Source organism: Notothenia coriiceps, unplaced genomic scaffold (genome assembly GCF_000735185.1).
Source record: "Notothenia coriiceps isolate Sejong01 unplaced genomic scaffold, NC01 NC01_scaffold00037483, whole genome shotgun sequence".
Lineage (NCBI taxonomy): Eukaryota > Metazoa > Chordata > Actinopteri > Perciformes > Nototheniidae > Notothenia > Notothenia coriiceps.
In genome coordinates this window covers 4,842-26,557 of record NW_011370184.1, presented here as the reverse complement: position 1 = coordinate 26,557, position 21,716 = coordinate 4,842, and the positions used below count along the sequence as shown (strand labels likewise).

The 21,716-nt window shown below is 40.2% G+C and overlaps 1 protein-coding gene across 1 annotated transcript; it reads right to left on the bottom strand.

Annotated features, from left to right (window-relative positions):
• Positions 1-213: 213 nt before the first annotated feature.
• On the bottom strand, positions 214-17,134 carry LOC104967597 (SH3 and cysteine-rich domain-containing protein 2-like). The gene is made up of 10 exons (XM_010797097.1): positions 16,769-17,134; positions 13,652-13,746; positions 7,623-7,707; positions 7,339-7,451; positions 7,166-7,229; positions 5,938-5,993; positions 5,681-5,769; positions 3,583-3,634; positions 2,438-2,575; positions 214-2,185 (listed from the first exon to the last, which is right to left on the bottom strand). Exons 1-10 carry the CDS (start codon positions 17,097-17,099, stop codon positions 2,087-2,089), a joined length of 1,122 nt encoding a protein of 373 aa, XP_010795399.1. The 5' UTR covers positions 17,100-17,134; the 3' UTR covers positions 214-2,086.
• Positions 17,135-21,716: the final 4,582 nt, after the last annotated feature.

Sequence of the window (21,716 nt, the reverse complement as noted above, 5' to 3'; positions counted from 1 at the left end):
TTTTACATGATTTTAAGAGCTGAAGTGACTTATTCTCTTCTTATCTTGCAATAAAGAACATGTTCTTTAAACCGGATTTAGAATAGTAGCCAACAATAAGTGCTGCCTTTTTCTCGGCCTCAAGCCTCTCTTCACACTTTTCTGCTGTGTGTATCTGAGTGATACAAAGCACCCAGCTGAGATATTATCTCTGAAATAAAAGAGCACACAATCTGACAGTTCATCTGACTTTATTGAGATATGTGAGGATCAAAAAGCAGCTAGCCATGCAAAGAACTAGCCTGGTAGTGTGCATTGAGGTGAGAAAGGTATATCACCTGGGTAATATACAGATCCTGAGCCACCCTTGGTTCTAGCCAGTGAAGGTAATGTTCAGGAACAGCATGGTGCAGGCTGATCCAAGGATGGACACTTTGTAAAAGCTGGAGTCCAAATTAAAATCTTGGCAAAAGCACAGGAATATACAGACACATGTGTGGCTACGCTGGAAATAAGCTGAGTACAAAATAAAGTAAGTGACTAGAACTGTTGTGCATAGTATTTGAAAAGATTTGTGCTGACAGGGCTGGGTGTTAATTGAGCAAAGAGATGCATACATTGTTAAGTGGGATACAATAAATAATGATCTCCTGTTGTTTATAACTGTGAGGTTAATGCCCTTAGCTGGATAGCTGCAAACCTCTTCATCAGAGCGCTATTCAGAATTATTATATATTTAATATCTTTATAAGGATATTTACAAATACAGTCATCTTTATTTACAGTTATTGCCGCAACCAAGGCAGTTTGTCACTGTCTTGTGGTTTATAATGAAACAGCAATAAATCAAGTGATGTGTGGTGGTGTTCTGCCGTGTCTCACCTTAAATAACAGACAAAATAACAGTCCCTCAGAATAATGCAAAGTAAGCTGGGAGAAACAAGCCATTCTTGAACACTTCAGCCTTTTTTTTAACAGTTTGGAATATGGCTTCTGTGAGACAGAACATTTGAAAACACTTCACCACCTTTTTTAACAAATAACACTAAGTTTGGTTTTCCTTCATCCCCCTGAATTACCTTTTTTTCTCTGCTCTTCCATGCAAGTAAAGGTTCAGAAAGTAGAGACGGCACACCATCGTCACGCTGTGGTACGAAACCGGACAGCCATTATTACAGGACTTTACAAAGAGATAAACAACGCTGACGATATCATGACAGGAAGCAGATACTCTTGTTTGATTTGAAAGTTACATGGGTGTGTGTAAAGAGTGTCATTGAAGTGCGTATAAAAGCTCCCAGAGGTGCATGCAAAGCATTTGTCACATAGGAGCAGTGAAAAGCAAAAATGTACAGTAATCCAATCACGGGAGAGCAGTCTGAAATTTGTGTGTGATATGCGAGTGTGACTTTCATGTGACCTAGATGTAGCAGAGAATACTTTGTTTTCAAATGTTTTTCTTACACACAATGTATTACCTGAATCATTTTATATTCGGAGCAGGACAGACACATATCCTGAATCCAGCCGTGCTGCATTCTGCACATACAAAACTGGATCGACATGGTTTATTTACCCTTTAGGCGAATCTACTTGACTGTTAAAGGTTTTTTGAAACAACCAACAAGTATTGCACAAGCCACTACAATAAACAGCTACAATCTTTCACAATCTCTTTTGTTTTCTCTACACGAACAGTGAAATGGAGACTCACAAGGCTTGGACACGCCTTGACATCATAGTAATGAAGTCCAATCGACGGGTGACCAATGGAAATGGCTAGTGAGGTAGCCAGACTTCCTGCACACTATCCTCTTCAACATGATGCTACATTTCTGTTGTGAGTGTGTATAAAACCACACAAAGTAAAGTTGTGCTACAAGAAAAGTAGCCCTCCCTCCCCGCCTCCTTTGAGTCTTAAAAGCTTCTGCAGTGAAAAAGCAAAGTTGTGGAGTTTCCCCCACTTCCGCTGCTAATTCACGGCCACTTTTTGGAGGTGATGGAGGTGGGTGGTTTGCGGTCAGTGAGGTGTCGGGTAAACACTCCTGAGTATTCCTCCGTCATCATTGTGAATTTCTTTATCAAACTGAGGGTCAAGGAGAAGTCGTCATATTTCTAACAGATAATTCAGAGGGACGAGGCCCCTCTTCTTCCCGCTGCTCAGCCGGAGGAAACCGTCAATCTCCTCGTTCTTCCCCACACAGATCTGCAGAGGGAGGTGGGGATGGAGCAGGAGGAAGAGGAGGAGGAGGAGGAGGGGGGGAGGAGCAAGTTACATTCAGTATTGTGAGAGAGGGTTTGTGGATTAAGGCGAAAAAAAGCGTGCTGCAATGGAAGCCATAACATGCTGTCCTCTGTAATATCAGCAGTTTTCTGCATGCATTTGCATACATTTAAAAATGTATCCAGCCAGTGTGTGTGTGTGTGTATGTGTGTGAGAGGAAAACTGTGTGCTCACCTGGGCCTCTTTTACAGTCATCTGGCCTTTGTCTCTGTTGCCATGGAAACCATCTGTGACCTTCCACACACGCTCACCAGGGCGGACCCGCTGCACAAAATTGGCCGGGAACAATCCCACCTTGTCTCTGCTTTTCCCCTGGTAAACACACCCCGACATAGACATAGTTAGAAATAGATTTTCTGTTTGTGGCTGAATTGGGAAAAAAAGACTCCTAATTGCCCATACTTCAATAATGCATGATGCCGACTACTGTCATAATAAGCTACTATAATTTGCTGCCTTGTTGACAAAAAGGAACTACAGTATTTCCATCGTTTATGTCTCAACAGAAACCAGTCGTAGGGTTCCTCCACTGCAGTCCTCGGCGGAGCATACGCTCTTTGAGGTTTTTTTCTGTTGACTTGGCCGGTTGCCTACATTTGCATAGCATTTATATCATAGTAACCTAATGGAATTTAAATTAGGCAACACAATAAGCTGAACAATACAAATAAAAACAATGTTTGTATTCCCTGATTAGCAATGCCGGTTCTAGAGCAAAAAGCATCTGCAGTTGTGGAGCCCTAATCCCCCCCCATCCTCTTCAGAGACTCTGGCTGGCTGGAGTGTGCAGAGCCCCTGGGTGCTTAGTAAGCTGTTTCACTCGTGTCCAGATGTTGGTTCATCCACATTTAGCAGAGGCATGTTTACATTAGGAGGGGGTTTAAATGTGTTTACTGTAAGTGAATGGCTTTGCAGTGATTATCACTTTCAATAATATATGATACAACACCTTTTTGTACTTTTGAAATCTGCAATAAAATGTATTTGATTGAAATATTGTACTACATTTTCCTGTTGTCTGATGTAAAGAACGTACTGTCCTTCGCAGGTGAAGGTGAAGATCTCCAGCTGCGTCATTAAACACCGACGGCAATCCTCCTCTTCTCCTCTAAATAATGACTAGATCTGCACACCCACACCTGCGGTCCTTTAAGCACATCAGTCAGCTCTTCAGTACTCTGATCAGTTCTGCTCTGAATAGAGGAACTTCAACTGATTGTTTGACCAGTTTAATATGTGTGTGTTACTGTCATATGTATTTACAGGAAATCTGGTGATTTATAACATTCAAGTTCTATTAAGATCTTTGCGCAGCCTACCTTCCACCAGTCCTCGTTGGAGTCATCTGTGACTTGAACTCTGTCGCCAGGCCTGGAGGAACAAACGCCATCAAAAAAAGGTTTAATGAGAATTGTTATATATATATATAAATAAAAGCATGTATCACTGCAAAATAGGAAGCTTCATCCAGCAAACACTTACTTATTATAACAATTGTAAACAGGGGCACACAGCTAGCCTCCATGTAGCTTCCAACATTCAAATGTATAAACTTGGAGTTTCAGGCTCTGCACTTTCCCTCCTCACCTCATACCTCAAAGACCGCACCTACAGGGTAACTTGGAGAGGGTCCGAGTCCGACCCTTGTCAATTAACTACAGGGGTCCCTCAGGGCTCTGTTCTTGGTCCCCTCCTCTTCTCCTTGTACACAAACTCGCTCGGATCGGTCATTAGCCTGCATGCTTTTTCATACCACTGCTACGCTGACGACACCCAATTAATTCTGTCCTTTCCCCGCTCAGAGACCCAGGTCGTCGCACGCATCTCTGCTTGTCTAGCAGACATCTCTCAGTGGATGTCTGCTCACCACCTCAAGCTCAAACTTGACATGACTGAACTGCTTTTTATTCCTGGAAAAGATTGTCCCACTCTTGACCTAACAATCAACATCGGCCCCTCTGTTGTTTCCCCGACTCAGACTGCAAGGAATCTGGGTGTGACCCTAGATAACAACCTTCACTGCAAACATCGCTGCTACAACCCGCTGCTGCAGATACACTCTTTACAACATCAGGAGGATACGTCCCCTGCTGACCCAGAAAGCGACGCAGGTTCTGGTCCAGGCTCTCGTCATCTCACGCCTAGACTACTGCAACTCCCTCCTGCTGGTCTACCTGCATGTGCCATCCGACCTCTGCAGCTCATCCAGAATGCAGCGACTCGTCTGGTCTTCAACCTTCCAAAATTCTCCCACACTACTCCTCCGCTCCCTGCACTGGCTTCCGGTAACTGCTAGAATCCACTTCAAGATACTGGTACTTGCGTACCATGCAGTGAATGGATCTGGCCCTTCCTACCTCCGTTAAACCGTACACCCCAGCACGTGCACTCCGCTCTGCATCAGCCAAACAGCTCGCTGCACCCGCACTGCGAGGGGGACCCAAGTTCCCATCAGCAAAAACTTGTGGGTTTGCTATCCTGGATCCAAAATGGTGGAATTTGCTCCCCATTGAAATCAGGACAGCAGAAAGCTTACACATCTTCCGGCGCAGACTGAAAACTCATCTCTTTCGACTCCACTTCGAGCGATTGAATTACTAACAAAGCACTTATATACTAATAAAGGACTGGCTTATCTAAAGCCAGTTGAGTAGCACTTGAAATGTTTTGGCTCTATGAAACCTGATGTACTTATATGATTCTGTTTTCTTCAAGTTTGTATCTTCTTGGTTGAATGTACTTATTGTAAGTCGCTTTGGATAAAAGCATCAGCTAAATGCAATGTAATGTAATGTAATGAAAGAGGTGTCCATCCTTGGCAGAAAAGCTAATATTTCCCCAAAATAATTCCTAACACAGAAACAGGTTTACAATTAATGAGTTAATAAGTGAGTAAAATTAGGCACTTATTGCCACATTAAGCACCATTTAGACTGCTTTTAAATCAAGGTCAATTCTAGTCCCAAATAAGAACAGGCTTCAATAGTCAGGTAGCTTTGATATCGCTAAATACCTGTATTGTAACTTTTGCGTGAATAATGTAAAGTAATGTGAATGTCACCATAAATGGAACTGGACTGCTCTGTCCATGTATCAGTATCCCCTTTGTGCTGTCTTACTGCACAGACGCATCCTCCAGATTAGTGGTGGGTGTCACCATACTCAGCAGTTCTCTGCACCTCCTAACATTCAAATACTTTTTTTTGGTTATGTTACACACTCAACGCAGCTGTTTGTCCTTTCCGGCCTCCCAGCACACTCCCCCCTCCCGATCCAAACGCTGCAACCCCCCTCTGATCCTCCCGCCGAGGAGGCAGATGGCGTGTGAATGTCAGCAAAATGATGACCAGGTACACAGTTCCTCCTCTATCCTCTCATTTACACAATCAGTACAGTATGCAAAGAAATGTGACTGACTGTAGCTCCAAGTCGTTCTTCTCCTGAGGCAGGAACTTGTAGAGAGCCACATATGTGTGGATGGAGTGCACCTCCACTTTCTTAGGAGTCTGATTAGAAGAAGGAACGTCGAAAGATAGACAGAGAGAAAAAAAATGTTATTCATTTGTTTTCCAATGTGGAGTTCTGACTTTAAGTGAAAAGTAGGGAGAGTTTGAAGGGAGTTGACAGAGTGCATTTTCACCAAAAAAAATGGGAGAAGAGTGCTGACTACACACCTTCAGGCTGACTCTGTCTTCTGAATCAGCCTTCTCACTTTCAGGAGGGGTGAGCACTGGAGAGACAGAGAGAGAAAAGAGGAAGAGAAGGAAAGACAATATGCGTGAAATAAGGAAAGGTCACGTATAAAAAACAGAGAGAGGACGAGTATAGGTGCGAGAGAAAGAAAAAAGTGTGAGGGATACACAGAGAGGTCACTTAGCGACAAACAGATGGAAGACAGAAATCAAGGTCATGTACTGCAAAGTGGCAGCAGTACAAACAGAGATGATCCCTCCTCCTGGGACTAAAGACAGAGAGGTTAAACAAGTGTGGAGAGAACACACACACATACCCACTGTATCTCTCACATTCTGTCCCAATAGTGTCACATTATGGAGAAAATCTCACCGTTGGTACTTTATATCTTAACAAATAAAATGTATCCTCTAAGGATTCCTGTGAAATGTACAGATACTCAGACTCAACTGTTTTAAAAAAGGGTTGATGAACCAATCAGTTTAGAGTTAAACTTATGGGGAAAGGCCTAACTTTCTTGCTTCAAGTTAAATGAGAAGATCACTTCCACTGCCACGGGAAATACAATGGAAAGTAAGGGTAAATATAAAGTAAAAGGCAGCATGTGGTTAGCTTAGCTTAGCTTAGCATGTAGCCTTGAAACGGGAGAAAACAGTTTACCAATTTACACACTATATATTTTTGCAAATTGTACAAATTAGATATAATGTTTTAATTATAGTGAGATTCATTTTAATAACCTGTGTACTGTACAATTCAGCTGTAAAGCTAAGCTAACCGGCTGCTGCTAGTAGCTTTATGTTTAAAGTAGACATCAAAGCGGTATCAATCTTTTAATTTACCTTCGGAAATAAGAGCAAACAAGCCAATTTCAAAAATGTGAACCTATTCCTACAAAACCTTTCAGTATTGATCTGAAAGATACAGGGTTTCATGTGTTTTGTTTACATTAACATTGAGCTATGATTTAATTGATTTTAAACCGAGTCGTTGTGTTTCAGTTCAGAATGAACCATTAATCTTTAAAAAGGGAATGGGTCTTCTTAAGTCCCATGTTGCTCTACCGTGTTTCTACATTAGCCCAGAGAAGGCAAACCAATTTAATGGACACCATAGTTAATAGTCACATTTGAAAAAGAGACACACACTGGTCACGAAAGCTGCCAAAACAGACATTCATCAGTTACGAAGGAAAATGATTTGACTTACTTCCTGGGATGGGCTCCTCTTCAGCGATCGGCTGGTTTTCCAGAATGTCTGGCAGGTTTTCTTCCTATAACAAAGAAAGAAATGAAGTCAGCAAAGTCAGCTTTATTTCTGTGTGATTAATGTCTACATGAATTTATATAAATGACATGAGTCCACTATGTCTGTTTTTATACCTCGTCACAAGGCGACTCTGAGATACTGCTGAAGCTGGAGCGGCTCAACTGAGCCAGCGACGTCCCATAGCGCAGCGCCTCATACACAGGGTCAACACTGCTGTTATCTGCCTCTACACACACACAGGGACACACGTGCGGTTTTATGGCAGACAGTATATACCCACAAACACACACATCTCATGTCAGGCATCGAGGATCGAAGGCTAGAGACACGGTGATTAGTCACTGAGACTTTGGTTGTTGGATGCTGTGAGAAATCATCCAGAGTTTCCATCACTCACCCTGAGCAGCGGGGGCCTCTCGGACCACTCCCAGCGTGTCCGCGGTTAACAGAGGGGAGCTGAAGTTTCTCTTGAAGGCTCCTGACTGAGAAGCCGGGAGAGACACAGGGAGACAGGAGGGGGAGGACAGGGGAAGGAGAAACGTTACTTGAAGCGGAAAGAAGACAAAGGGCAGATGTGATATTATTCTGTAAGACAATACCTGTGTGGTTTGATCTGGAAGACGTGGGCCTACAGTGAGAAGCTCTTTGTGTTGCGGTATTTCAGCTCATCAGAAATCTCCTACAAATAACTTTGATAAAGATACTTTGAGGAAAATGTGGAGGCACTTGGCTTATGTTACTTATGTGCTATCCATGAGGACTAATCCAGAGTAATTGTATTTGCTTGACTATTTTAATTGTATTCTCTTAATTTTACATTTTCCTCCAAGTGAACTGGATGCTTCAAGTTCCTCTGCCAGTTGACAGTAAATGATAAGTATTACTGTAACAGTTGTATCTATAACCCAGCACAAACATTACAACATTAAATTAATCGAAATACTAAAAAACATGTATACACTTTGCACCCGATTTGCAACAGAGTTAGTCAGGGAGGAGCTAGAACAAAACATCTCTTTGTAAATGTTCAACGGACAGCCATACAACGTTTTTAAGTTAATTCAGCTAATATATATATATGCTAACATATGATTTAAGTGCAGGGAAGGTTAGAAATATAAATCTGGTTTTCAAGCTTTTGAAACCAATACATCTGCTGAAAACTAATGCCAATTCTCCATCTTAACCGCAATGTCCCTCATTGTTACTCCGAATACCCAGCCCACTATTGACAGTGAATTCAGAAACGTTGCAAACAAAAATGTTTTTAGTTTGATGTCTAAATTGATGTTATTCCTCCACTTTATGGACTGTAGGAGGAAAAGGATGATTTATAATGCAAACTAACTGTAATATAAAAAACGTTTTCATCTTGACACTTGTATGTTGGATCTGCGAATATGATCCATGAGCGTTTTATTGCCGTCTAATGGTGGCAATAATACACTCACCATTAGCTTTAACATGGTGCTTCTGAAGATATATCCCCGAACACGCCTGTGCGCCTAATGGAGTATGACTCAACTTTTTTTTTCTTCCTGCCTTCAAGCTATTCATCCATGTTGTCTGCGTATTGGGGCACCAGAAAGATCTGTCTCTGTCAAATTGTAGATCTGAAGCCGAACACCTTTGATATGCGATTGTTTCTTTATTTAGCAAGAAAAATATGTTTAGCTGCAGAACATGACTCAACAGTCTGAAAGATAAAAGTCCTGTTTTCAGAGGCTGTGATGAATATGTCTTGTGTTCCCCAAATAGAAGTGTATATATTTAAAAGAAAAAAGTATTTCTGCTTTTAATCTCTGCATCTTTTATCATCCGTTTTATAGAATGCGGTACATGCTGAGAATATAACATGTCATCAGAAAAATGCTTTATCTTTTTAGGGTTGATTTCTTCTGGCCTGTGGTACATGCAGTTAAAGACCTTCATTGTATAACAACAAAAACCTTTATCAGGTCATACTGCTCAATGCTAAACATGTCAAAAAAACATCTATAAATCAGAAACTGCGTCATGAAGTATATAGAAATATCGTTGCATACTCATTGGGTGTCTGAACGTTTCTGAAAAGCCAAAGTGAATATATTTATAGAAGAACAGAAAGCAATCAAAATAACTGCCGTGACGATCTGACAGCTGTTGTGAGTAGAGCTTGTGAAGAGCACAGAAGTCATCCGGAAGTGAAACATAGCTCTAAGGTTCGGAGGGAGTGTGATGGCTGTTCAGGACTGACAGACAACAATTTGCCCAGAATCTCTTCTTTATCTCCCTTCTCACACAACACAAACTTCACCTCTACTTTGAAAAGACTACACGAATCTCACTGCTAAAACATGACTGAACAGTGTGATTGTATCCGTTTATGCAGCAATTCTAAGAGTGATATTTTGGATGGCTTCACATTATGCAAAAAAAACAACATATCTGATTTAAAGTTATTATGATATACAGCAAACTCAACCATTTATAAAAAGGCAAAAGTGCTCACATTTAAAGGTCACCTATTATGCAAAATGTGTCCTCTCTGTTTTAAGCGGAAAGTTTCTGGAAAAAAGATTCTCTCTCTTTTTGTCCTTATCCCTCTATATAAAAACCTGTCTGAAAATGAGCTGATCAGATTTTTTGATTTGACTTTGTGATGTCACAATGTTGTTTTGGGTTCTGCAACCATTAGCTAAAACCCAACCAAGGTAACACCCATGCACCTTATCACCTGAATCCGCTACTTTTTAAACCACACACTTCACAGAGGAGGCGCGGCCAGAAGCAGTTCATTAGCATTTAAAGCTACAGACACAGAATCAGCCCTTTTGGAACAGGGCTGAAACAGAGGGGTTTATGGCAAGCTATAATGCATGATCTGTTTGGTGTTTGGAGGTGGTTTTGTATATATCCTATAATATATTGTTGATAGGGGACCTTTAAAGAATGATTGCACACAATAATGTTTTCATCATTAATGAGTCTGCTTATTATTTTCTCAATTCATCGCTTTGTTCTTTCTAAATATTCAATTGACGATGATAAGAATTTGAAAAAGGCAGCGGTCAGTTTCAGTTCATTTTAAATAATTGCGAACTTTCCTGCCATTTGACCAACAGTTGCAACTCAAGAAGAAGTCAAGAAGTCTTTCCGGGAAACACAAGATACAAATAAAATGTAAACACGGTCTGTGAATAAACCATTGACAATACATCTGGCAAATGCTTCACTTTCTGTTAAAGTAAATTAAAAATGAGTCACACTCTGATCTGCCACTGCTCCCATTTTAAACATACTGATGTGAAGTAGACTCATTCTTTCCTGAGCAAAATAAACTGTTCCACATCTTATATTACTACTACCATTCAGCTACAGATCAACATATCAGAAATGATGACTGTGTAGCGTGACTGGACAGTTTTAGAGAAAAGAGAAGCTAAAATGTCCCTCTTTGGTCAGACAAAGCAAGATGGGACTGTGGAGTAGTCTCTCACAATTTCGGGTAAAATGGGTTTGAGTGTAAATCTTTCCTGCAGAAGCAATTATTTTGTGCAGCGCTCAGCAGGCCTATTTCCTTAATCAAAGGGTAATATATCTTTAAGTCTAATTAACATTGATTAGCAAAATGTTGTTGGGAATCCAAAGTCATTTTCAGCAGCTTGGATCTGGAGATATTTTAAGGCAATCAGTCATGGGTGCACTCAGCAAATGGATTAGGAGTGACTCAGAGGGACAGCGTTCATTGATTTTCCTATTTTATTTTTAACTTCACTACTTTATATACCTATAATTTGCCAGTTGTGCCCGCTTTAGTTTTGTTTTTTTGTTGTGAATTACTAGAGGTAGAAGGAGTACTCAGATTCTTTGTTGAAATGTAACAACGCCACATCCACAACAACTTGGTTTTAGGTAAAAGTCCTGCATTCAAACTGTACCCATATGTAATTTTAACAATTGTATATGTAAATCTCTCAGTCCACTAGGATTGTCTTAACCTGTAATCTAAAGAAATCAACTTCTTATCGAGAATTGAGTGTGGGTCTTGACAAGAAAAAAACCCCATTATTCTGCAAGATTCATTAATTAATTAGTTAATTGTAAGGGAAACTTCTGCAGCAATGGAGAGTCAGGACTCAGAGAGACACGAGGAGAGTTGGAGCTTTGATGTCAAACACGAATCTTTAATAAGCATCGGCCGGAGAAATTCACATCACAAGTCAGTAGTCACACAGTCAAAGGTTCTGACTGCACGGGTGGGTTGCCATGTCAAATCTGTCCAGCCTCTCTCTCGATAGACCTTTTAACTAGTTTACAGAGAGAATTCACATATTGGGGGAGGGTGCGTAAACACTGGGAACACTGCAGATATCCCCGATATCTGGAAATACTCAATCACCTGTCTGGGGAGCTTAGAAAGCCAGCGTTCTCACAGTCGTAAAACCCTCTGTGACCGATAATAAAACTGAGAATAACATCACATGATTCCATTATCACATTCCTTACGAGAGATAACGGACTTAGGGCTTGTCGTAATTGTCAACAGGCAATAAGGTTAAATATTTAGAAGTAAAGACAGAATTAATCCCTAACATTAATTATAGGAAAATAATACTTGAAGGACCCTTGAAGAAAACAATTAGGAGGTGAGATGGAGAGGTTTGCAGTGTGAGCAATATGTCACTGATAAAAGAGAAGAAAGGCTGTGCAAAACATTGTACCTTAGTGCAGTCCTTAAATTAGTGTACTTAGTAACTTTCCACAACTGCTACTTAATCCACACAGCAGCACCGATACAGTGTTTACTACGTCTAATGCTCCTCCTGCGCTTTATGGAGTCTCGGCTCTCTCTTCTGGCTGCAGCGAATACGCAGGCTCTGGCCTCAAGTCATCCCAAGAGTCTGACTGCACCAAACACAGGAATTAGATGTATTGTCAAACTAATTGCCAACAACATTCAAGCCTTTCCTACATTTCAGTTTCATTCAAATATGTATGATGAATTAAATTAAAAAAGATCACCTGAGCAATTAATGCACTTAAGATACAGTAGGTGACATTTCATAAGCAATCTTTTTGCGCACAAAAGCTTTGGATGACGCTCTTTGGTTGAGAGTCAGTGGCCCCTGGACCTACAGGTATGTGGATGTATAACAAGGAGCCTCGACCTCCATGCAGTTTCAGTGAAAGGCCTAATCCTTGCTTTGATGAGTGTGCAGTGATGGAAAAGGAAACCACCGAAGGCTTGGCGACAGCCTTCCGTGTCGTATCCTCCAGGGATTGTGTGCGCCTCAAACACACTGAATTTCACACTGAATTAGCCAGACCAGCTGGTACAGAGAGATATTGATTTTCCAACAGAGTTGTGAGGGGAGGAAGGAAATGTTGCACGCAGACAAGAGAGGAGAGAGGAAAGAGAGCGTTGTGTGAGAAAAGCAGCACATGCAGGAGGACGGACAAAAAGTGTTGGAACCTGACCACCGAAACTACATCAGTGTCATCCTGATCCGCTTTAGTTTTTCTTAGCTAGGATATAAGTGATATGAGCGTTACCTGTACAAACATTTCCCCGTAAGTTAGTCTAAGCTGTGGTCAACCCACTTTCCATTTATAAACTCTAGATTTTTGTCCCTCCTGCTTTGAAAATGGCTTTATCCTCTTTTAACAGGACCAGGGATTTGGGGCTAAGCATATTACCAGGACTAAAGGCTAAGCCAACTGACTGACAGAGACAATTACAGCATCCAGATGCTCTTCATTTCTGCTGACACAATGCATTCTGGACATGGCACCAGCCTACAGAGAGCACATTCATATCCAGTAAATTTGAGAAACAAATACACAACATATTAAAATGTCTTTAACTACCGTATGTAAATAAAATGTTTGACCATGTTGGTCTGTCGGGTTCGGGAAGAGAACCGCAGCAAGCAAATGTGCAAAGCAAAAAGGACGCATGGATATTGGATTATTCTCACAAACTACCCAATGTAAACATGGTGAAAGGTGATACCAAGTGCCAAAAAAAAGAGTACCCATTTCATTTTGGAGCATATCCAAATCATAGTGCAGATATAAAAAAAAAATTCACTTACGGAAAAAATTGGTGGAGGTCTGCATTAAGTAAGTGTGATGCATTTGAGGCAAATCATATGAACTCTTAAATATCATGTGTTTTTAATCACACATATGTCCCTGCTGTCTCAATAACCAGGTAGCAAATCCAAGTACTTTATGGATATTTCGCCTCTCAGAGTTTCACACCCCTGTTCACACTCGATGACCACATCTGTATCTGAGAGTCATATCGCTGCCAGATAAGTGCTAGAAACTTCGATTTTTATAATATATATATTGTATGTGGGCAGTAAAGTGTTACAATAGCTTCATAAAAAGGTGAATAGATTATGGTAGTGAGGTTAAAATAAGTCGAGGTGTTCTTACCTTTCCATTGCAGGGCTGCTGGGAGAGCTCAGAGGAGCACCAGAGGTGGGTCGCCAGCTTGCAGGCTCGACAGCGCAGCCCCTGCTTGGAGTTACCTGCAAGGACATCAGAAAACTCCCTTTAACACCTCTTAGTGGGCTGAACACCGCGGTCAATATTTCTATTATCAGCAACACATTAAGGACACAGCGAACGGCAATATCAGGTGCAGAGAGTGTGATGGAAATGGAGGGAAGGTGGGCATTCTGTGGTTTGTGAAGGTCTTTTATTCTTTTAGGTGTTTGAGTGATTTAAAAATACTTTTCTTTCCGAGAAGCTTGGTAACCAGTTTATTTTAGCAAAAAAGTGTCCGATTTTTTCCTCACATGTGAAACCCACACTGTGAGTATTATATAAACTGCCATACAAATATCAGCATTGACAATTGTACGCCACATGTTCTATATGCACATTTTCTTTTACCAGTTCATTGGCCTGTATTGAACCAGGTAAGGAATGTTAAATATATATTATTGAATAATTTACTGATTTTATGACATAGTCTCTAAGCTCTAGCTAAAGATTAAGAACATTTAATGATCTCAAATTGATCAATGTGCTTTCAAGTACGTTTCAGTTTTGTCAAGCATTCAGAGTATGCAAATTGTAAGAGCAGTTGCAGTACATAATAAAAGTAAAAAGAAGAAGACTGCTGAGAAACGTCAGCACACCAATTGTAAAAAAACAAGATACAACTCACAGGGGAGCCACATAAACAGGATTGGACTTCTGAACTTGCAGTCAATCTTTTTTTATTGGGAACATTTTTTGCTGAAGAATTAGACCCCTTGCGAACGATCCACAGTAAGATTTGTGGATACCTGAGTTACAACCTTTAATCATTTGAGAACCGCAGACAGGCTGTGTTTGATTATTTTTGGATGAAGTGGCAGAATTCCCAGCGTTGAAACCTCAGCAAATAAACCCAAAATATCTGCAACACCCTTCAAAATATGATGCTACACTCAGCCTATTTTTAACTGATATCTTTGCACATGTGTAAGAAATGCCTTGAATCAGAGAGGCTCATCAGGTCTAAAACCACCAGACTCAGGGACAGTTTCATTCCACAGGCCATAAGACTATTAAACACATTAACTTTTTAAAGAACATCCATAAACATTCATCTGTTTGCATCTAGCTAATTATTGATCTAATATATTATATTTCCATTTACTTGTATATGGACTCTTCTTGCACTATTTCTATTTCTATTTTATATTTACTTGCACATGTCAAAACGTTCTCTTGCACTATTTTATCTGTTTGATGTCCTATATACACTGAACAAAAATATAAATGCAACACTTTTGTTTTTGCTCCCATTTTTCATGAGATGAACTCAAAGATCTAAAACATTTTCTATATACACAAAATAACCATTTCTCTCAAATATTGTTCACAAATCTGAAAAAATCTGTGATAGTGAGCACTTCTCCTTTGCTGAGATAATCCATCCCACCTCACAGGTGTGGCATATCAAGATGCTGGTTAGACAGCATGATTATTGCACAGGTGGGCCTTAGGCTGGCCACAATAAAAGGCCACTCTGAAATGTGCAGTTTTGCTTTATTGGGGGGGTCTGGGGGGGTCCGAAAACCAGTCAGTATCTGGTGTGAGCGTTAGGATTAGGGTTAGGGTTAGGGTAATGTTGTGAATCGAGTGGCCCATGGTGGTGGTGGGCGTATGTTATGGACGATGAACACAGGCCACTCGATTCACAACATTACCCTAACCCTAACCCTAATCCTAACCCTCACACCAGATACTGACTGGTTTTCGGACCGCCCCAGACCCCCCCAATAAAGCAAAAATGCATGTTTCAGAGTGGCCTTTTATTGTGGCCAGCCTAAGGCACACCTGTGCAATAATCATGCTGTCTAATCAGCATCTTGATGTGCCACACCTGTGAGGTGGGATGGATTATCTCGGCAAAGGAAAAGTGCTCAATATCACAGATTTTTTCAGATTTGTGAACAATATTTGAGAGAAATGGTTATTTTGTGTATATAGAAAATGTTTTAGATCTTTGAGTTCATCTCATGAAAAATGGGAGCAAAAACAAAAGTGTTGCGTTTATATTTTTGTTCAGTATATATGAGCAATATATACATATGAGTATTGTTTCATCCTTAACATATTCCCAAACCTGCAAAAAGGAAAACACATGCAAACTAAAACAACACTATGTTGAATATGTATGTTGTGTTGTAGTGGATGGTTTTATTGATTTCTTACATTTATAGCTTGTTTACCTTTGAACATGGTCATGTTCTTGTGTTTCCTATATTCTATTGACATATAGACTACTTTTTATTTTGTATTTTTGTATTTTATTACATATGTTGTATNCCCAATAAAGCAAAACTGCACGTTTCAGAGTGGCCTTTTATTGTGGCCAGCCTAAGGCACACCTGTGCAATAATCATGCTGTCTAATCAGCATCTTGATATGCCACATCTGTGAGGTGGGATGGATTATCTCGGCAAAGGAGAAGTGCTTAATATCACAGATTTTTTCAGATTTGTGAACAATATTTGAGAGAAATGGTTATTTTGTGTATATAGAAAATGTTTTAGATCTTTGAGTTCATCTCATGAAAAATGGGAGCAAAATCAAAAGTGTTGCATTTATATATTTTTGTTCAGTGTATATACGGTATATAGATAGATAGATATATAGATAGAATCAGAGGGATGAAACCCTCTTTAATGGGCACACATGAAGAGCACACAGTGACATTTGGCCTCTGCATTTAACCCAACCTAGTACCAGGAGTCTAGTACTAGGAGCAGTGGGCAGCTATTGTACAGCTATTCATGTTGCACTGTTGGAGGAGCCTTTGACTTAAGTTTTTCCATTGCCATATCTACACTGTAGCTAATGTGCACATGACAATAAAGTCTTGAATCTCAGTAGATTAACTCAAGATAAAACAACTTTTATCTTAGCTTTCAGAAGTACACAGAATCAGCTTATCTCTGCATTTTGGGAGACCTTGTGCAACACATTTATTTCCTTTATGAAACGACGAAAGTAAGAAATATTTTCTGGAAGTATCCAGTACCCCTGACCTACCTTGGATCATATGTTTGCACCCCTGGCAGCTGGTGGGCCGGCGGAAGACGTGCTCCTGGAAACAGTGGGTTTTGAGCGGCTGCACCGGAGACTTTAGCTGGTTTTTGGAGGGCATAGACAGCGAGGGGCTGATGGAAGGTGAGCGGGATGACAGTGAGAGGTTGGGACTGGTGGTCGGGGAATGGGACGGAGTGCGCTCATAGGCCAGAGGGGAGGAGGAGATGGGGGGAGGAGGACATGGCAGGGCTGTAGGGGAAGTGATGAGGGCGGAGGGAGGGCGGGATTCGCCGTTATTGCGCTGGAAAAAGTTGTCCATACTCTTGCTACGCATGACAGATTTGAAGGACAGGGAGCGCTTCAATCGTTGCAACTGAAAGACAAACAAGAAAACAAGAAAGGTAAATATGAAGTCAAATTACAACCAGTTACAAGATATATGTGTTTTCGTTTCAGAGGAATAAGGATATCTTAACTGAAAAAAACCCACCCACTGAACCTCATTTGTCCTAAGGCCTAAAACATTTTCTACCACAGTTAGGTCAGTTTTGTTTATTCCTCATGCAACATACGTATTATGAATGTGTTTTTGTTTATTGTTTCTCTACAAACTACTCAGAATTGGGCTCGGCTCAGATCAATAAAAGCTTTGATGCATTAATCAGAAATTGGCAACACTTGAATTAAAATGTGTTATTTATGTTTCCAGGTCTCTGTCAGTTAAAATGATTAAACCACACACACACACACACACACACACACACACACACACACACACACACACACACACACACACACACACACACACACACACTCTCTTCTTAATTTGATTGTCTAGTTATGACGGTTTAATGTTACAGAAAATAACTTGGCCAGGGGCTTTAAGTCCTAAAGTGATGATTGATAACCACTTGGATACCATCCTTTCCTTTTACCGTGAGAGTATAAGCAATAAGGGGAAGTTTAAAGCTGAAACAATAAAAGTGGCAAAGGCAAGGGGGAAATTGTCTGGCTCGAGGGGATGTGCAGTGTTTGAGAAATCAGTCTGTTAACAGTCTCTTAGCTCTACCCTCTGACTGTCCTTGCCCTGCCACGCTGGCTTCTGATCTTCCAGCTTAAGCCTTTTCCCCCTTCTTTCCTTGGATCACAAATTTGCCATCCCATGCGAATCCAGGAGAGTCAATACACCCTAAAATTCACGTTTGATTAGTTTTATTGAGCGGCCTGCACCTTCGCATTTAGTGCAGTCAGTGATGCGCGGCGAACACAGTGTTTATCTTTGACTGTCGGCCTCCATTCCAGCATCCAGTGCTCTTGGCTACAATAACGAGGAAGGGATAATGACAAACAATTATGGGGATTTATTAGCGATTGGATCCAATATATTGAAATAGTAACCTCTGTGGACTCGTACATCAAGAAAATTGCCCGGGGAATGATCGCAAGGATGTAATAGTTCTAAGAAAAGCATCTCTTCAGTTTACACCAGGCTCATTAGCTTACTGTGTTAGCCACAGGGGTGATATGCAGACGAATGATTCAAACTTATATTAAATCATAGATTGGTTTATTTTGTGGCATTTACATGTTTTTGCTTGTTGTGGTCAAGCAAAAAGCCTGACATTTTTCCTCTGCAAAAGAGGAGAGAAATGTGAAAAGGTAGCATCCTCATCATGCCTGTTGTACCTTTAAAAAGGCACCGATCCACCTGATCAATAGCATCGAGCTGGTTCCTCTTTTTCTCCCTTAAGCTTCAGATTCACAGATGCCAATTAGTTTGAGGGATGAAAGAGTCTCCCTGTTGACCCATTAGCGAGTGCCTCTCGTAAATGTTTTCTACAGGGAGCTGAGTCCATGCTTTCCTTAATGGCCTTTTCTTGGCTCGACCGGTGGCCCATTCAGTAATGGATGTTCGCCTCTATTAGATTTTTTAACTTGTCTGACTTGGTTAACCTCCTCTGCGTTGAAGGCCTGCCTTTGCTTCATTTCCAGGGGGAAAGAAAAACAATTTATTTAGGCACAAACAAGGTACCACTGATAATCAAAGCTTAACAAACCTCGCATAGCTTTCACATAGATTAGAAAAACTTATCTAAAGATGAAAAATAAAAACTTAATTAATGCCAAATAGGTTTTTAAGAGGGTTTGAATTATCATGAGATGCTTTAGTATTTACTCAGTTTAACTTGCATTCAAATCTACGGTAGTATTTCCGCAGTTAATTGTTATGCTAGTGAAAGGGATTTCCGATAAGAAATGGTTCCTAGTTGTCGGATTCCTTGTAATTGCATGCCTCTGTGACTATTGATTCATTGTATCAATACTTTCCATGTTTAAAGTGTCAGGAGGTGGGCTGGGTAATGTTAGCTGTTAGCAGCCAGTGGGCAACACAGTCCTGCTGCTGAGGTGAAACACTGAGCTCACAGCCAACAGAACAAAAGTTACATTGGGATATATTCAGTACAAATTAGTGATGGGCAAAGATAAAATGATGTGTTCAAAGGTCATCTTGTAAAATGCAGTTTTTGGCAAAGAAGTTGAATGAAAGATCTATGTGAAGTAAAGTTTAAAAGCTCAATGACTGTAGACCGTATAGTTTGCATGAAAACCAGAGTAAATACAATCACTACATAATAAGTCGGGCTCATTGTAAGGCAGTATTTGTAATTTTCAATAAAGACAAGAGCCTTTTATGCCTGTTAAAAGAGATTTGATTAATTGATCCATTAAACCAGAGTGTAACTTGAGGATTTGAGACAGGTCAATTGAGAGAAGGCACTAAACAAAGCCACAGCACAGGTCCAGTCCTTGTACATCAAATCATTATCTTATCGCCAAGCTTCTCAAATGTTGTAGCTGCAGAGCATCACAGCGCACCTATCCGTCATCAACATTACTTATGCGTGGCTATTTGTAGGGCTGCTCAATTAATCGTATTTTAATCGCAATTACGATTATGGCTCGCAACGATTACGAAAACAACGTGATCGAAATAAAACGATTTTTTTTTAAATTATTATTATTTATTTAATTATTATTTTTTTATTTTGGTTTTTCAGTTGAATTATACTTAAAGTTCAGGGTAATCAACTGTTAAAAACAAACTGTTAAAACAAATTTTCTCCAATAAATTGATGTTTTCAAAATAAATGGATAACCATTTTTAGTAATCGTGATATCAATTATTGAACAAATAATCGAGATTATGATTTTTGCCATAATCGAGCAGCCCTAGTTATTTGTAAATATCTTAATATATTCAGTCTATAGTAATTATGTGTGTTTGTAATGTAGAGCAAAACCAGCTTTGCTGTGCTTTCCTAAATTCCTACAGTATATCCCATAACATCCAGAACTCAAAAGCAGGCTCTAATGATTGCACATATCCATATTCCTGCATGTCTCTCTGTAAAGGTTTATTTATGGATTACAGAACGAGAGAGCCATCACACTCAACTACTGACGGTAATTAGCTCATCACAGTGCAAGCAGTGTGGTGTACTACAGCAGACTGGGGTTTGAGGATGAAGATGAAGCAAAGAATAAAAGAAAAGGCATGAGGACAGGAAGTAAGGAAGGAATAGGAAGAACATAAGGAAGAAAAAAGGAGCTTAGTGAGAGAGGATATAGAGTGAAAATACTCCACCAATGCACCAGGGTCTTTCTCTCTCACCCTACTGACAGACAAATGGTACAGTGGAGACAGAGCAGACGTCTCAGCCTTGTTCTGCGGCCGTTTGAAAATGAGCACAGAGCACAGGGATGTTTGGTGAAGGCTTCTATAAATAGGCTGTTGTGAGCAATGCCTGGATAAATTAATGATTAAGAAAGAGTAGGGGGGGGGTATTCACAAAAGATGCCTGTGAAAGGCGAAAAAGTCATCCTGCTGCCACGACGATAACCAACTCCCAAGAAATATCTTTTTTACAACTCATAGGTGGTGCAGTGAGAGGATAGCATTATAAATAGCTAAATCTACCAGCTAAGAGTTCTACTTATAGACAGTTCTCTGAGTTTCACACTTATGTAATAATGTTTTGACTGTGGTCATGACTTTAAGCACATACCGTACGTCTCAGACTATTGACTGAGATCTTCAGGAAAGAGGATTAGACTTTCTAAACCTGAACACAATGTCTGTTCTCTCTGGTTTTAAACATGCTCTCCTCCCTTCACTGTGTGTGTAGGTGCACAGCTATGCAGCCAGCCAATTCTAACAATGATGAAACTTTGAAAACAGTATCTAAAAACAACTTTGATGATAGTGATTACGGATCCCAAAAATAGCTGAAACGCCTTTAACAATCAGTCTACGCCAAATGTAAAAATATGATTAGAACGGTAAAGATTACACTGGCACCACATCTATCATCAGTGAAGGAAAACATTGTATTCCCAAGTACAAGTAAGAAAGTACAAATGTTAATACTCTGCATTAGTATTACTGTAAAGCAGGGGTGTCAAACTCAAGGCCCGGGGGCCAGATCCGGCCCGTGACTTCATTTGATGCGGCCCCACAAGAGCTTGCAAAGAATATAATATGTTTATTATACGGTTACATACCGATTTACAGAAGCACCCATAAACTACATGTCCCACAATGCATCTTAAATATGCCTTTTTTCTCAGAATTTGACTTTCTTCTTCAAAAAAGGCCTTTTTTTTCTCTAGAATTAGCACCCTTTTTTTTTACTTTCCTAACAATGTTACTTTTTTTTTCAAATGTCACTTACTTCTTTTTGATTCTGACTTGTTTCCTCCAAAGAATTTGGTTTTTCTTTTTAAATCCATTTTGTGGTGCATTCTCACTGGAGAGACGGCAATTATTTGCCCTAGACTTCTGCTTTCAGCAAAACGTAGCTATAAACATATAATAGAGCACAAAAGTTAAGTATATAAACGCCTTAGTACACAGAAATAAAAAATATAAAACATATATAGAATGCAGAGG

What these genes read in the sequence shown, in the direction of transcription:
- LOC104967597 (XM_010797097.1), bottom strand. Translation starts at nt 17,099, where the DNA reads ATGCGTAGCAAGAGTATGGACAACTTTTTCCAGCGCAATAACGGCGAA. An exon ending in AGAGGCCCCCGCTGCTCAGG is followed by an intron (nt 7,452 to 7,622) that starts GTGAGTGATGGA and finishes GTGTGTGTGTAG; the next exon opens with AGGCAGATAACAGCAGTGTT. An exon ending in AAGAACGACTTGGAGCTACA is followed by an intron (nt 3,635 to 5,680) that starts GTCAGTCACATT and finishes TTGTTCCTCCAG; the next exon opens with GCCTGGCGACAGAGTTCAAG.